This window comes from Prunus dulcis, chromosome 5 (assembly GCF_902201215.1).
Source record: "Prunus dulcis chromosome 5, ALMONDv2, whole genome shotgun sequence".
NCBI classification, from domain to species: Eukaryota; Viridiplantae; Streptophyta; class Magnoliopsida; order Rosales; family Rosaceae; genus Prunus; species Prunus dulcis.
In genome coordinates, this window is record NC_047654.1 from 5,481,547 (window position 1) to 5,498,686 (window position 17,140).

Sequence of the window (17,140 nt, forward strand, 5' to 3'; positions counted from 1 at the left end):
GCAGATTTGAGGTTTATGATACAAAATTTACAGTTGAACTCTGATTTATCAGATTACAGAGAATTATCAGATTTTTCTAAATTTATTTTCAAAGAAAACCACCGTGTACCCATTACTCTTGGTGATTACCCAGAGTCGGACCGATGTCTACGGACATCCAGTTTAATTATACTTCAGTCAGTGCACTTGACTTTGCCTCACGAGTTACAGGGACGCTCGGACCGTGAGTGCCAGGATTTGCGGCTCGGCAGACTTGGTGTCCCGAGACCTGCCAGGATTGCGGCTCGGCTGACTCTGTGTCCCCGAGACCTGCCAGGATTGCGGATCAGGCTGACTACGGTCCCCTGCATCCTGCCAGAGCGACTCAAGCTGACTTGGTGTCATCGAGGAATCTGCCGGCAGATCAGGCTGATCATAGTCCCCTGATTTCACCAGTTTGCGGCTCGGGTAGACTGCATGGCGCCCGAGACCTGCCAGGGAAATTGACGGTTATGACAGGGGTACAAATAGGTGGTATTTTCAAAGGATTTTCAGCTCTTTTATTCAGTTATGATTTTCAGCTATTTCAAACCAGTTTCTTTGATATTTGCGCATTTTATATCTTTATATAATTGTTCAGTTTTACGAAACTATAGGCATACGATTAAATATATATATATATATATATATTCAGATGAATACCTTATATTAAACACAGGTGAACTTTAGCCTTACTTATTAAGTTATTTTTAAATGGGGGTTATTATGCTTATAAAATTGTTTTCAAGAACTTATTTTTGTCCACTCACATTTTTAACCTTGTTTTTCGCCCCCAGGCTGTAGAAGTACGCGGGATCCACACCGGGCCATTCAAAGCTTCCGCGTCACCATGTAAGGTAGAGTTTGGTATAAAATCCTTGAAACCCTGAAACTTAGAAAATGCTCTGATATCTCTTGAAACTGAAAAACTGGAGTTGGGATTTGTCATTTGAAGTATTCTGGCAGTTGGCGTGAAATTATTGATTGTTTAACAGGTGGAAAATTTTGGAATTGGTCAAAATACAGGGGAGACTCTGCCGAATTTTCGGCAGAAGTCTAAGGGAATTTTAAAGAGAAGTTGCAGCAAGAAGTGTAAAAAGGTCCTTTGTGCCCGACATTCGCCAGGTGTCGGACACGCACAGGACTTGGCTCGAGTTCCAAAGTGGAAATTGGGTCGGGTCCTGTCACCAGGGGTACAAATAGGTGGTAATTTCAAAGAATTTTGAACTTTCTTTTATCCAATTATGACTTTCAGTTATTTTATACCAGTTTCTTTGATATTCGCGCATTTATATCTTTATATATTTGTTCAGTTATACGAGTATCTTCATCCGTATGTCTTTACATTCCTATTTGAATACCTTGTATTGAAATATAGACAAATCATCGATTTATATCCCTACTTATTTTTAAATGGGGGTTATTATGGTTATAAATTGTTTTCAAGAACATTCTCACATTTTCAACCTGTTTTTCGCCCCCAGGCCGTAGAAGTGCGCAGGATCCACCACCGAGCCATTCCTAGCTTCCACGCCACCACATCAGGTAGAGTTTTGTGGAAAAATCCTTGAAACCCTGTAAACTTTAGAAAATGCTCTGATATCTAGTTTTAGTGGAAAACTGGAGCTGGTGAATACTTGGTTATTCTATTATGGTAGTTGGTGTAGATTTATTTGATTGTTTGACAGGTGGAAAAATTTGGGTTTGGTCAAAATACAGGGGAGACTCTGCCGAATTTTCTGCAGAAGTCCAAAGAAAGTTTTCCTTGTAACTGTAGCAGGAGGGGTAAAATGGTCATTTGTGCCCGACAATTGCTAGATGTCGGACACGCACAGGGCTTGGTTCGAATTCCAAAGTGAAATTGGGATCGGGTCCTGTCAGATCACCATTAAGACTTGTATGTTAGCTACCTTGGTTGGAATTAAGAATAGACACCATATGCCTTAATTCGAATTGAACTATGAATAGGAAAAGTATGTATGGGCATTCGACAATGGGGATTAGATACATGCTTGGTTGTTTAAAACATTCTTCTATACTTAATGGATTTCTAATGCTTAATTTAGGTTTGACGACAAATGATCTAATTAGGGAATTAGGCATACAAGGTTAGGACCAAATACCATGGCTTAATCATACTTTAGCTAGAATCAATCTGTGAATCTGAATTGAACTTGTTAACTTGATTGTTTTAGATTTTTTTCTTTCATTTACGTGTTTACTTTTGTCGTTTAAGTTTAGTTCATGTTTTCCTTACCTAATCAAAACACCTCATTTCTATTTTGTACAAGGAATCGAATTGAATCAATCTATCATCAATTCACGTGAGATCAACCTTGCACTTACATATGCTATACTAGGATGCAGTTGAATCAATTTGGAGCAGCTGAATCGACACAACATTACATATAAAAAAAATAAAGAATTTCAAAGAAAAGATCGAACAAGACGTCTGTTCTTATCTTCCTAATGCCTTCTGGCATAGAAAACAACATGTAGTCAATCTTCCATATATCAAGGAGTTTAATGAGAAAAATATTCCTGGATCCATTCAAATGAGTCAAGAGATTATGAAATTTTGTAAAAAAGGAAATTATAGAATTACTTCATAAGAAAATAATTTGTAAAAGTAAATCTCCTTGGTCTTGTCTAGCCTTCTATATTCAGAACAGCGCAAATTTAGAACTAGGAGCACCCAGACTAATCATAAATTACAAACCTCTCAATAATGTGTTGGAATGGATTAGATACCCAATCCCTAACAAAAGAAATCTAATCAAAAGATTAAGCAACTTAGTCATTTTTTCAAAATTTGACATGAAGTTGGTTTTGGGAAATACAAATCCAAGAAAGTGATAGGTACAAAAAACTGCTTTCACTACCCCTTTTGGTCATTACGAATGGAATGTCATGCCATTCGGCTTAAAGAACGCTCCTAGTTATTTTCAGAATATAATGAATGAAATCTTCAATCAATTCAGTGAATTTTCTATAGTATATATTGATGATGTTCTCATCTTCTCCCAGTCAATTGAACAACATTGGAAAATTCCTTCAAATAGTCAAGAGTAATGGCTTAGTAGTTTCAGCCACTAAGATTAAGCTGTTCCAAATGAATGTTAGGCTTCTCGGATTTCATATCCATCAGTCACAAATCAGCCTAATAAATCGAGTTATTCAATTTGCTGATAAATTTCCAAAAGAACTTTTTGACAAGAGTAAGCTCTAAAGATTCTTAGGATCTCTTAACTATGTAGCTGATTTCTATCAAAACTTAAGAAAGCAATGCAAACCCTTATTTGATAGACTTCAAAGCAATCCTCCTCCTTGGTCTCCTAGTCATATAGAGATAGTTCAGAAAATCAAACTACATGTCAAAACATTACCTTGTCTTGGCATTCCCGTTGACAACTCATTCAAAATTATTGAAACTGATGCCTCTGAAATTGGTTAAGAAGGTATTCTTAAACAGAAAAAATCTCATAGTCAATTAGAACAAATTGTTCAATTTCATTCCAAAGTTTGGACTCAGTCACAGTAAAACTATAGTACTATAAAAAAGGAAATTGTATCTATATTGTACTATTCTCTTATCATACGTATGCATGAACTCTTCACAATTAATACATTTTTTTTCCCCGAATATTTTGTAGTGTTTTCCTATTTTTATGCTTTCAGTTAGAGTCCTTATTTGTATAATAAATTTCGATAGCTTTTCATTAATGGATTATTATATATATTATCCCATATTGTTAACTTGCCTAAATTGGAGGTTATTGGGTTCCACTTCTCTGTTTGACTCTAAGTTATTAGTTTCAAGATAGGAAGAGGGAAGAAGAAGACTCTAGCACCAGATCAATCTCCCTTGGTTATTCGTCTAGTTACTCGAGCTATGGCACGTAACAGAAATATAAAAGGTTTAAGATTGTTTCTTCTGCAGTTTTGAAACTCCATAAAGATAAAAAAAATCCAACGCTTATCGAGCTTCCAAAGACATAATATTGGGGGGAGCTTCCAATGCTTATGTGTTTGGTGAGGTGCAAATTTTTTATTCACGACGCCCTTAATTTTGATTCGATGATTTGAGGTTAGGCTCCATGCCCCCTAGTGTATTTATTAAATATTCAATCAAAATAATTCCATGTTTAATTAAAAAAGGCTTAACTGTTAAAATAGTCTCTGTATTTTATCATGTTGGCCAATTTAGTTTCTGTATTTTTAATTTGGCTAATTTGATCCCTGTGTTTAGGACCGTTAGACAATGTGATCCAATCCGTTAAATTTATGTTTAATGTTTTTTTTTAAACGGTTTAAATATTAATAAAAAGATAGATATATTTGAATTCAATTTAAAAATAGATAATTAAATAAGATCTAAAATTTTGGTCTGGCATCCACAATGGGCTCCCTAAACCACATTCTTAGACAAATTTTAGGGAGGATTTGGAAAAATACAACTCCAACCATGCTCCCTATCTACCTCCTAAAATAGGGAGACCTCTAGGAACTCCTAAATCTGAGGAGAGAGAAAGGACTCCTAGTAGCTCCCAATAATTTAATGCTGCTTTATTTAATAAGTATTTCAAACCTTTAATTAATGTTTATTATTTTTAATAGAGATGAACCAATTAAAAAAGAGTTATATCATTTACGACTCTCTAAACTAGAGAGCATGATTGGAATTTAAATTTTATAGAAAGCTCCTAAAATAACTTTTATATGTTTTTAGCTAAAATTTAACTAAAAAATAGAGAACATGATTGTGGATAAAATCTAAAACTAAAAGAAATTAAAATCAAAGGATGATACCACCATCCAATCTAGCCCCCATCCCCACGAGAAATTATACAGTGATACGTGGCAGTGCCAGGTGGTAGTACGGACCAATAGAATTATGACATCTGGCATTACTATTATTAGAGAGAGAGAGCGATTTCATTAGCACGAATGTTAACGCCGTTTACTCTCTTCCTCTTTGTTTTATTTTTTTATTTTCTATTTCTTTCAAAGCAAAGTAATCCTAACACGTGAATTGTCATTGGAGTCTGCACCAACATTCAGAAAGTACTTCTGCAGCCGAAGAAAAGGAACCACCTGCCTCCCCCAAAAAATAAAGGACTTGCCTCTGACAAAAATAGATAATGGTACATCAATCAAACAATCCTTTACTTTATACAACTCCTTTTTTTTTCTTTTTTTTTTTCCCTAATTTCTGCATGTTGTTTCTGATTGTTGCAGGTATAATTCTTTTTCTCGATTTCTGTAGGTTGTTCTTTTTACTATTCTGATAAAGTGGAACTAGATTCACACATATAGTTATTTGCACATATATAGTCTAATTACTTTTTGCATATCTATTTCGTTAACTTGGCTGTTTGCATGAAATTTTTTTTTTTTTTTTTTAAGTAGCACACAGATGTACTTGTTAATAAGTATTTTATTAACAATTATACACTTAATTTTTGTTTATTTTGTTTTTAAAATAATGTTGTGGCATGTGCAAGCAGTTATTGATATTGAAAGTGAAGAAGAAAATCCAATGATCGTCAATTGTATGGAAAGTTTTGAAGAAGATTTGCTTGGAAAAGTTGTATCCACTGAAGAGGAAGCTTATAATCTCTACAACAGTTATGCTACGAGACCTGGATTTAGTGTTCGGAGGGGACAAAAGAGATATAATACAAATTGTGGCAATTTAGTTATTTTTGTTCAAAAGAAGGTTTTCGACTAGATACTGACCCTTCAAAAGTAAGCATGGCTAACAAATTAGAGACGAGAACAGGTTGCGAAGCTAGAACTCGATTTGCCTTCCAAGATGACAATGGTATGTGGAAAGTTTCTCATTTTGTTTCTAAACATAACCATGAACTTGCTATGCCAGAAGAAAGGCAATTTTTGAGATCAAATAGAAAAGTGTCAAAAGCGCATTTGGGTGTGATTAAAACCATGGTGGATGCAGGAATAAGGACCACAAATACATACTCTTATTTATCAGAAGAAGTGGGTGGGTCTCAAAATGTTGGTTTTACAAAAAGAGATTGCTACAATGTTGTCAATAAGGAGAAAATGGTCATGATTGAAGCAGGTGATGCTCAAAGCTTGATAAACCTTTTCAAGCGCAAACAAGCTGAAGATCCTATGTTCTTTTACACAATGCAAGTGGATCAAGAAAACCGAATGACAAACTTCTTTTGGAGAGATGGAAGGTCACGAATTGACTATGATTGTTTTGGGGATGTGGTAGTATTTGATACTACATATCGAACTAATAGGTATAACATGATATGCGCTCCTTTTGTTGGCGTCAACCACCATTGGAAAAACGTACTATTCGGTTGTGCTTTTTTATTGGATGAGAAAACTGATTCATTTATTTGGTTATTTGAGACATTTTTAGAATCAATGGGAGGTCGAAAACCGAAGACTATTTTTACTGATCAATGTCAGGCAATGGCAAATGGCATTGAAAAAGTTTTTCCTGGGTATGTCATCGTTTATGCTCGTGGCATATATCTCAAAATGCTGCAAGAAATTTGGGAAGTTATTATGGGAATCCTGAGTTTAACCATATGTTCAACAAGTGTCTTCAAGGATATTGTGAGACAGAATTGGAATTTCAGTCTACTTGGGATGACTTATTGGCAAAATTCAACCTTACAGGCAACCAGTGGTTGAAGACATTGTATAGTCTTCGTGCGAAATGGTGTACAGTATTTAGCCAACATATTTTCACTGCTAAGATAAAATCTTCACAAAGAAGTGAGAGCACAAATAATGTTTTTCATCAGATGTCTACTAAGACAATGAGTCTTACTCAATTTGTGCATCACTATGATAAACAAGCAGAAAAAATGCGTTCAAGTGAATTAGAAGAATCTTTTCGTTGCAATCAAGGACTCTCTTCTAGAATTGCCAAAAGCAGTGGCCTTATGAATCATGCTGCTACTGTCTACACAAGAAAAATATTCAAATTATTTGAAAAGGAGTTTGTAGATAGTTTGGGAGTGATGATGCATGAAGTTGGAAGTGATGGTACAATACACTCATTTGAACTGAATGAAGAAGGTCATAAAAGAGTTTACATTGTCCAACTAAATTCATTAAATTGCAGTATTTCATGTAGCTGCAAAATGTTCGAGTCTATGGGTTTATTGTGTCGTCACACTCTAAGGGTACTAAATGTGAAATGTTGGAGTCAAATACCAAAACAATATATATTGAAGCGATGGACAAAAGATGCAAATAAAGGATTGGAGGCAAGTGAGCATGGTGAATTATTACAAACAAAGGGTAAATCATCGGTCACATTGCGACGAAATACTTTGATGCGAACAGCTTATGATGTATTGACTAAGGCATCAGAGACAGAAAATACTACTAGAATTGCTCTGCAAAAATTGAGAGAGATAGCAGGATTGATTGAAAAAGAAATGATAAAGTCAAAGGGAGAAGTTAATGCAAAAATTCATGATAGTCTTGATGATTGTAATGCAACCACATTTGATGAGACGCCAGTACAAAATCCCTCTTGTGTAAGGCCAAAAGGTATAAGCAATGCCAGATTGAAAAGTGTTATGGAGAAACGAAGAAGAAAGACATCAAAAGATATTGTTTCATCTAGTAAGAAAGTTTCATATTTTCTTTGATTTATATAAAATCCCACTAGTCTCTTCTTATTAATACTCCACAATGTTGCTTATTATTATTTTTTTGTTTTTTTTTTTTGCAGGAAAAACCAAGCAACCAAGCAGTATAGGCCCTTCATATAACTCATCCCATGCACCACTCAGTTCAAATTTTCTTCATCCAGATGGTGTACCCATGAGTACAAATATTAACAATCATGTATGTTTTAAGATTCTTGAAATTATCTTATTATTTACAGTAAATTCGACTAATCATATATATGTTATGTTACCACTGTTATATAGGTCTATCCAGCTATAAGCTTGTTAACTACCAACGGTCATGCATATTTGCCTCCATCTAACCAAGTAATCCAATTTGTTAGTTTAAACATCAAGTTTTGTGTTTTCATTTATGAACCTAGAAAATTTAATGGTGAAATATATATATTTTTTCTTTTAGGATTACAATTCTACAGGGACATTATATCCATCCAATTTTTCTTTCACAAGTATGCTACAAAGTAGTGATTTGATGACACAGCTGAATAAGGTAATGATTCAATCGTGATTATACATCTATAGCTTATGCCTTATGCCTACTTAGGAGTATTTGGTTGATGAAGCTATCTGTAATGCAGGATTCACATTCTTATGGTTATGAGCAGCAACATAATCTACATAAGTAATGCCTCCTCATATTTTATAAGGTATTGCGTAAGAACAGATAGTTCTAATTATTGTTTACTCAACATAAATAATGCCTCCTTATATTTTAAGTTATCTAATTTGTTGACTCAACTTTATGTATAATTTTGGGTGCAGGTGCGAGAGCTGTTTATGCTTGGAAATCTGGACGCACTGTATAATTTCTCCATCCCCACCTCCCTTCTTTCTTATCTCTTTCTCCTAGCAATAACCCACCCACCTACTTTCCGCAGCCAAACCCAAAGGACCTAACTCCCCTACACACACCCGCCTCCTGAACACGAATCCTTCCCACTCTTGAGTTCCAAGATCTTCCCCAACCCCACCATTCCTTGGCCATTTGTCCCATCCCCAGCCGCGCAGCCCGGATCGTCTAGCCCACTCTGGTCGCCCCACTCTCCCCCGGATCCTCTAGCCCACTCTAGTTGCCCACTCCCCTCTCCCCCCTCCTCCCCCTCCCCCTTTTCGCTGAGCAGCTTCTCCCTCTCTCCTAATGTTATGTTTCGGTTTTAATGAAGTTTCAATATATTTTTAAATTAATTAAAATTGTAAAATCAATTTCAAATAAGTTTATAGGTTTTCAACCAAAAAAATATATATATCATTTATGTTTATTTAACGGTAATTTTAACGGACTGGACTACATTGGTTAATGGTCCTAAACATGAGGACCAAATTGGCCAAATTGAAAACATATGGATTAAATTGACCAACGTGGTAAAACACAAGGACTATTTTAGCATTTAAGACATTAAAAAATTATATAATTGAATTGTTATTCTCTTTGATTGATAAAGGAAGTTCTCTTAAATAATAGGGTTAAATTGGTTACTGGGTTTTACACAAAATTTTAATTTGGTTACTGAGAAATAAATTTTGCCAAATTGGTCACTGTATTATCAAAAGTTTATAATTTATAGACTTGTAGTTAGTTTCCATTAAGTCGTTGGGTCAAATACCTTTTTTATCACTGAATTTTGCACGAAATTTCAATTTGGTCACTAAAAAAAATTATATTAGCCAAAAATCATGCAAAGGCGAAACTTTATTTGTTGGTCTTTTGCATTTTTGTGAATTTGGGATTATGATATGAGCTTCTTTGTTTTTTTTTTTATTCCCCAAATTATATGAGCTTTTTTGAAAAGATAAATTTGCATTTTTGTGAATTTGGGATTATGATATGAGCTTCTTTTTTTTTTTTTTTTTTTTTTCCAAATGATATGAGCTTTTTTGAAAAGATAAATTTGCATTTTTGTCAAAACAATTATTGAGATATGAACTTATTTTTGTCATGATATGATTCCTTTTTATAGCCTTAATTAATGGAAGAGCATAGCATTTGTTCGATTTTAGCTAAAAAATTATCAATGATCAAATTGAAATTTTGTGTAAAATCCAATGAATAAAAAGGTAATTGAATCCAAAAACTTAACAGAAACTTAACAGCAAGTCTATAAATTGTAAAATGTGGTTAATACAGTGACCAATTTGGCTGATTTTTTTTAACGACCAAATTGAAATTTTATGTAAAACCCAGTAACCAAAAAAGTATTTAACCATAAATAGTCATAACATAAAAGTATTTAATGGAAATTTTAGTTTATTTTTTACTTTCCACTCACATTTTTCTATTACTTTCCATTTGTGACAGGACCCGACCCAATTTCCACTTTGAAATTCGAGCCAAGTCCTGTGCGTGTCCGACACCTGGCGAATGTCGGGCACAATTGTCCTTTTTGCCCTCTTACTTCAATTTCTCTTTAATATTCCCTTAGACTTCTGCCGAAAATTCGGCAGAGTTTCCCCTGTATTTTGACCAGTCCCAAAATTTTTACCTGTAAACGATCTCAAAAATTTCCACCCAACTGCCAGAATAGAATAAACCAAAATTTGCCAGATTAAAATTTTCCCAAAAACTCGATATCAGAGCCATTTTCTAAAGTTCACGGGGTTTCAGGAAAAATTTCTACAATTTTACCTGACTTTGAAGCGTGGAGGTTAAGAGAGGCCCGGTGGTGGATCCTATGCACTTCTACAACCTGGGGGCGAAAAACAAGTTTTAAACTGTGAGTGGACAAAAAGTGAGATTCTTAAAATCTAGCTAGAATATAATACCCCTATTTTGAAATAACTAGGGATATTTATATATCAAAAATTTAACTATATCACCAGATAAAAGATTCTACCAGCATGAATTAGTATACTAATGAAGAAACTTACATAATCGATCTGATATAAAGATATTACTGCCTGGAAGAATCAAAGAACTGGGATACTGAATAAAAATACCAAAAATACACCTGTGCAATCACTGAGAAACCAATATAAAATGCCTGAAAATCATCCTTGAATAAAAGAAAGCTCAAAATCCTTTAAAACTTCGCCCGAATGAATTTACTAATAAAAATGAGTAAACAATATCTGCAGTAAAAGCTTTAAAATCCTTTAAAACTGCCACCTAATTGTACCCCTGTTATATCCGTCAATTCCCTGGCAGGTCTCGCGCGCCACGCAGTCCACCCGAGCCGCAAACTGGCGAAATCAGGGGACTATGATCAGCCTGTCCCGCCGGCAGATGCCTCGATGACACCAAGTCAGCTCGAGTCGCTCTGGCAGGATGCAGGGGACCGTAGTCAGCCTGATCCGCAATCCTGGCAGGTCTGGGGGACATAAAGTCAGCCGAGCCGCAATCCTGGCAGGTCTCGGGACACCAAGTCTGCCGAGCCGCAAATCCTGGCACTCACGGTCCGAGCTTCCTCGAAACTCGTGAGGCAAGTCAAGTGCATTGACTGAACTATAGTCAGACTGGATGTCCGTAGACATCGGTCCGACTCTGGGTAATCACCATAAAGAAAAACGGGTACGAGGTGGTTTTAAAATAAAGTCCTTGTAAAAAGAAATCTCTGAATAATAATTGTAAAACTCAAGTCGTGCTGCGGTTTCAACTGTTTTGAAATTCAACCTCTGTTTCTATAACTGGTAAATAAGCAGCACCGACTTATAAAACTATTACTGTAATTATCGTATTCGAAACCATAATAACACTTACTCAAGATCAAATAAGGAAATTTATTCGAATAAACTTATTTATAAAAACTCGTTTATATAAAAATCAATATAAAATCAATTATAAAATCTTATTTACGGAAAACCTCAACATAACACATTTAATAAAATAATGCCTGAAAGAAAGTCCATTCACAGATGGTCCGAGCTAATTTGACCCTTTGAAGGTTCCTCCTGCTGATCGGCTGGACCTCTGATGCCTGATTATCAAGAATAGTAAATCACTAAACCGCTGAATAAAGGAATTAATTTAAACACCCTGCCCCCGACTCCTAGAAATACGTGCGTTCAAATTCAAATTCTTCCTAAACCCACAATAGCCCTTTTCAGACACTTGGACCAGTTTTAAAAGGTCCAATGCTCAGCTAAGCGATGCCCTGCCCGATCGGCCAACCCGGGACCCCGTGGGTCCACGGTCTCTGATGGCCAATCTAGGGTTCCCTGAAGGTTTCTCATAGGATGGGAACCATGTTCTGCGAATTTGGTCCGAATCGGACGGTCGGATTGACCAAAATCGCGTTATCGCTTAAAACCCTAACCCTAGCCCCAGGGTTCGCGATTCCGGAGTATCCGGTACTCCGATTCACAATCCGTCGAATCCTACGCGATCCTGGAGTCACGTAGACCGACATATCCAAAATTCAGCGCGATCCAACGATTACACGACACTGCACCCACGGATCGCGCAATATGAAAAATCCGTTCGGGGCTCAAACGGACTCCGAATCGAGATCCGCGAAATCCCACGCGCTCGTGACGACACGAGGACCTCAAAACTGGCCAGAGCCATGCCACTACCCTGGCCCACGCGCCGCCACACGCGCGGGGCAGATCGGGTGCCCAAAGCGATTCGGGTGTGCCCAAAAATCGTGGAACCGAGACTCCAAACTCCTACCCTAGGTAAAACACCCCATTTGGAGTCACTTTTGTTCTTGGACCACCCCCAAAAAGTGGCCGGAAACAGTAGTTTCGAAGGGCCAAAGTTTCGGCCAAATTTCAAATTGTAAATCGAACAACCTAGAGATTGAATTGATCTAAACCCAGATAACCAGCAGATAGAGCACGAAAAATAGATGAAAATCCATACCTCACTCGACTGATTTGGTTGAGAAACGGAGGAGATCGAGCGGCTGGAAGTTCGGATGGCATTCGGACGAACCGTCGACTTCCATGGCAGATTCCGGCCGATTCCGGCCACGGCAGCGGCGGAGGTGGGTAGGGAAACGTCGGCCGTCGTGTGCTGGTTCGTTTGGCACCGGTCTCGGAGATCAACTCCAAGCGAGGCGACCGGTGCGACTTCGGGAAGGGAGGAAGGTCGCGGGCGAGGGCAGCTGCGGGGGAGAGAGAGAGAGCTGACGGGGGAGAGGAGAGAGAGAGCTTTAAAAATCTGACTTTTGACCAAATTACCATTTTGCCCCTCGCGGTTTTTAGACCATAACTTCTTCGTTACGGCTCCGATTCGGGTCTACTCCGTGTCTACGAATTCCTCTCGCCGCGCTCTACGCAATGGCGTAGGCGAAAGTCCCAAATTCTTTCTCGATCAAAACGTCAAATTTTCCCCCTTAAAATAATGCGAGGGCAATTTGGTCATTTCGCTAAAAGATATTTTCTTTACTTTTTAGATATTTTCTTCCTTTTTGGATATTTTGTTCTGGGTTCTTACAATCTACCCCCCTTATAAAAATTTCGTCCTCGAAATTTACTTCTCTGTGATACCAAACGGGGAAGGATTTCTCTTGCATCTACAACTCAGGTTATTACGCTGTAAACTACCATTGAAAGCTAATTACCTTCCTTGCCACTCCTGGATTACTTAGAATCTTTTTCTGCTTAATTCAATCAGATTCTTTACTTCCTACGATACTTCCAGATTTCAAGGAACCTTGCTTAACATTCTTTCTTCGTACTTGGGTAATTCATGCTATGTCTCGAGTGAGGCATCTATTGGAGACATATGGTCCCAAAGAAATCCAACAACGGCCACTTAAGGCATATTTTCAAACCAGCATCCTTTTTCCCCAAATCATTCTGAAATAGTAGTAGATTATGTCTCCATAACCTTCCAACAACTGTCACTTAAGGTACTAAACTGAAATCAAAGCTCAAAAGCTTCTTTTACCTAAGTCCAGCTAAAACTTAACTTGAGTTTCTACTTTTAAACTGTAAAGATTGGTGTCCCGCTAGCAGGGTCCAGAAGGGTACCTACCACATCGGCACACTAGGGCAACTTCTCCTGTTAGAGCCTACCAACACCTGTCTTTCAATACTTTTTGACTACACCAACCTTAAAACCATTTGCAATATTACCATCCTAGCTGGTTTCTCTACTGACCCTAGACCCAATTCGATGGCTTCCAAACCTGCGGCCATTCGATGATGGAAAACTGTAATCACCACTGTAGTATCCTTCTTGATCTCTTCCTGATTAAGATTATCTTTCTCCAAATACTGTGTACAAAGTGCAACCCATAGGCTGCCCCTTATCTGACTGGAACAGACATCACCACACACTAATCACAATACCTGGGATGGAGGCTTTTTAACTTTAAAGCAACCAGGTACTACTTCTTACTTTCCGATTTCTAATAGTAGAACGTATTCGGGTTTAACCATTATTCTCTATCCTGCTGCAAAAACTCCTGCATTCACACCTTCTGTAGATTCATGAATGAGATTGCCTATCATATTCTGTTCCCAAACTGCTTACTTCGTATGAGTCAGAAGATTTTAACATCACTTCTTAACCAAATCCTGCCCAAAACTTTATTTTCCTGTGGAACAACCATGATTTCTATGACCTGCTATATTCCTTCAACTCAATCTTCTTTTATTATTGAATTCTGTTTACTTGATCCACCCATCCCGCGGATGGATCCCTGGCCGTCTATAGCCTGGGCTAACATCTCCAGGGTCTACTGAGTGTTAGGATTTTCCCGCCTACTAGGTACAGTAGATACGGCTCCTTACAAACCTCTTACATGAGATTACTCTGCCGGTTCAGATACCGACGCACCTCCTGTCTGATTTGGAAATTTCATCCCTTTACATCGGGATAACTATCTAATTTTCCCACGGATACCACCACCATTTGGGCCCAACTTGAGAAGAGAACAAGGATGCACAGAGTGCGAAGTCTACAGGAAGTAAAACCTATGCTCTGATACCAAATTGACAGGACCCGACCCAATTTCCATTTTGAAATTCGAGCCAAGTCCTGTGCGTGTCCGACACCTGGCGAATGTCGGGCACAATTGACCTTTTTGCCCTCTTACTTCAATTTCTCTTTAATATTCCCTTAGACTTCTGCCGAAAATTCGGCAGAGTTTCCCCTGTATTTTGACCAATCCCAAAATTTTCACCTGTAAACGATCTCAAAAATTTCCACCCAACTGCCAGAATAGAATAAACCAAAATTTGCCAGATTCAAATTTTCCCAAAAACTCGATATCAGAGCCATTTTCTAAAGTTCACTGGGTTTCAGGAAAAATTTCTACAACTTTACCTGACTTTGAAGCGTGGAGGTTAAGAGAGGCCCGGTGGTGGATCCTATGCACTTCTACAACCTAGGGGCGAAAAACAAGTTTTAAACTGTGAGTGGACAAAAAGTGAGATTCTTAAAATCCAGCTAAAATATAATTCCCCCATTTTGAAATAACTAGGGATATATATATATATATATATATATCGAAAATTTAACTATATCTCCATATAAAAGATTCTATAAGCATGAATTAGTATACTAATGAAGAAACTTACATAATCGATCTGATATAAAGATATTACTGCCTGGAAGAATCAAAGAACCGGTATACTGAATAAAAATACCAAAAATACACCTGTGCAATCACTGAGAAACCAATATAAAATGCCTGAAAATCATCCTTGAATAAAAGAAAGCTCAAAATCCTTTAAAACTTCGCTCGAATGAATTTACTAATAAAAATGAGNTTTTTTTTTCTATAAATACCTATCAATACCCTTCACTTTCAACGCCAATCCTCATACATTTTCTTCTACTTGTACTATTATCCACTCTTACTCAACATTTTATTCTCTTTCAAATTGTATTTTTATTTCTTATCTTTATGGCTTCTTCTATCGAAACCGGAGGGGCGTGGAGCACCATGGAAGATGTTTTCTTGTCTGAGTCTTGGCTCCAAATTAGTCATTGTCCCGTGTCAGGCAATGAGATGAAATTTTGTCATATGTGGAAAAAAATTCATGTCAAATTTTGTGGAAGAATTCCGGAGTCGACTCGTACGGAAATGGTATTTGTCTAGTAGGTGGAAAATTCTCAATAAAGAGTTGGCAAAATGGAGAGATGTCTTGGCAAAAGCGAGAGACAACCATAAAAATCAGGGAAAATCTTAGTAACGAGGTAAATATTTTGTAATTTTCGTTTTATTAAGTTTAATGTCCTAATATATATTTTAATGTTTCTTTCATTTTCAATATTTTGTAAATATTTCTTGCATTTTCAAAATTTTGTTAATATTTCTTGCATTTCCAATTTTTTCTTAATATTTCTTGCATAAATAATATTTTGTTAATATTTGTTGCATTTCCAATATATTTGTAAGGTTAATTGCATTTCCATTTTTTATTTATTTTATGTTACTTGAATATTTGTTGCATTTCCAATATATTTGTAAGGTTTATTGCATTTTCATTATTTTTTTTATGTTACTTGCATTTTCAATATATTTTAAATATTTCTTACATTTTTTTTATTATTTTTTTGTTAATAGATTATACAAGTACAGATGTGGTTTGGTGCAATTGGGCAAGGCAAAAAAACTTTCAACCATCATGAATGTTGGGAGGTGGTGAAAAATTGCAAACGCTTCAGAATTATTCACACAGGTCCCCCCGTTATGTTAAACGAGACGCCACTCCATGATTCAACAATATCGAATTCACCTCTCGATTCCTCTATGAGTCAAGACTCACCCATCGAAAAGGAGCCGAAGCCCATTGGCCGAAAGGCTGCGAAGGCGAAGAAAGAGAGTAATTCTAGCAGTAATACATCAAAAATTTTGGAGGAAACTGCAAGGCAGGCTGCCATAAGAATTGAAATGGAGAAGAAATTCCAAGAGAATGAGATGGCAATTCGAGCAAAATATATACAAGAAATGGAGTATTTGTGCAAACAACACATTGAGAAGACGGATCGGAAAACCATGGTCATGGATACAAACCATATGTCCCTTGAAACAAAACAATTTTGGAAGTTAGAACGAATGGATGTTATGAGAAGAAGACTTTTCCTTGATGATGGACCTAGCAACACGCAGTGGCGGACCTATGCAGGCGCAAGGAGGTGCGCATGCACCTCCGGTCACCGGAAATATCCATTACAAATGCTGGAGTTGCACCTCTGCTTCAGACCAGCGATGCACACAATCTATTTGATGAAATGCGCAAACCAGTCTGGGCGCTAGGCAGCTGCTGGTGCGTGCTGCGAGCAGCGCGCGCTCTTCCTCTTTTTTTTTAACGAAGCCTGGCCAAACGACGTCTTTTTGGACCAGGCTGTTTAAAATGCGCTGCTTTTTTTTTTTTTTTTTAACCTGGCCAAAAAGACGTCGTTTTAGACCAGGGTTTTTAAATTTAAAAAAAGAAAAAAAGAAAAAAAAAAGGGACCAGCAGCTGTATCACGTGGGCTTTTTGTGGGCTTTTCAAAAGGGCTTCTATTTCCTTACTTAATTGGGAGTTTTCTTTATTCA

The 17,140-nt window shown here is 37.0% G+C and overlaps 1 protein-coding gene across 1 annotated transcript; it reads left to right on the forward strand.

The window, feature by feature from the left end:
• Positions 1-5,772: 5,772 nt before the first annotated feature.
• LOC117628888 (protein FAR1-RELATED SEQUENCE 5-like) lies at positions 5,773-6,693 on the forward strand. Its single transcript, XM_034361438.1, has one exon. The coding sequence runs from the start codon at positions 5,773-5,775 to the stop codon at positions 6,691-6,693; it is 921 nt and encodes a 306-aa protein (XP_034217329.1).
• The last annotated feature ends 10,447 nt before the right edge of the window (positions 6,694-17,140 follow it).

Excerpts from the sequence above, each read along its gene's own strand:
- LOC117628888 (XM_034361438.1), top strand. The coding sequence starts at position 5,773 with ATGGCTAACAAATTAGAGACGAGAACAGGTTGCGAAGCTAGAACTCGA.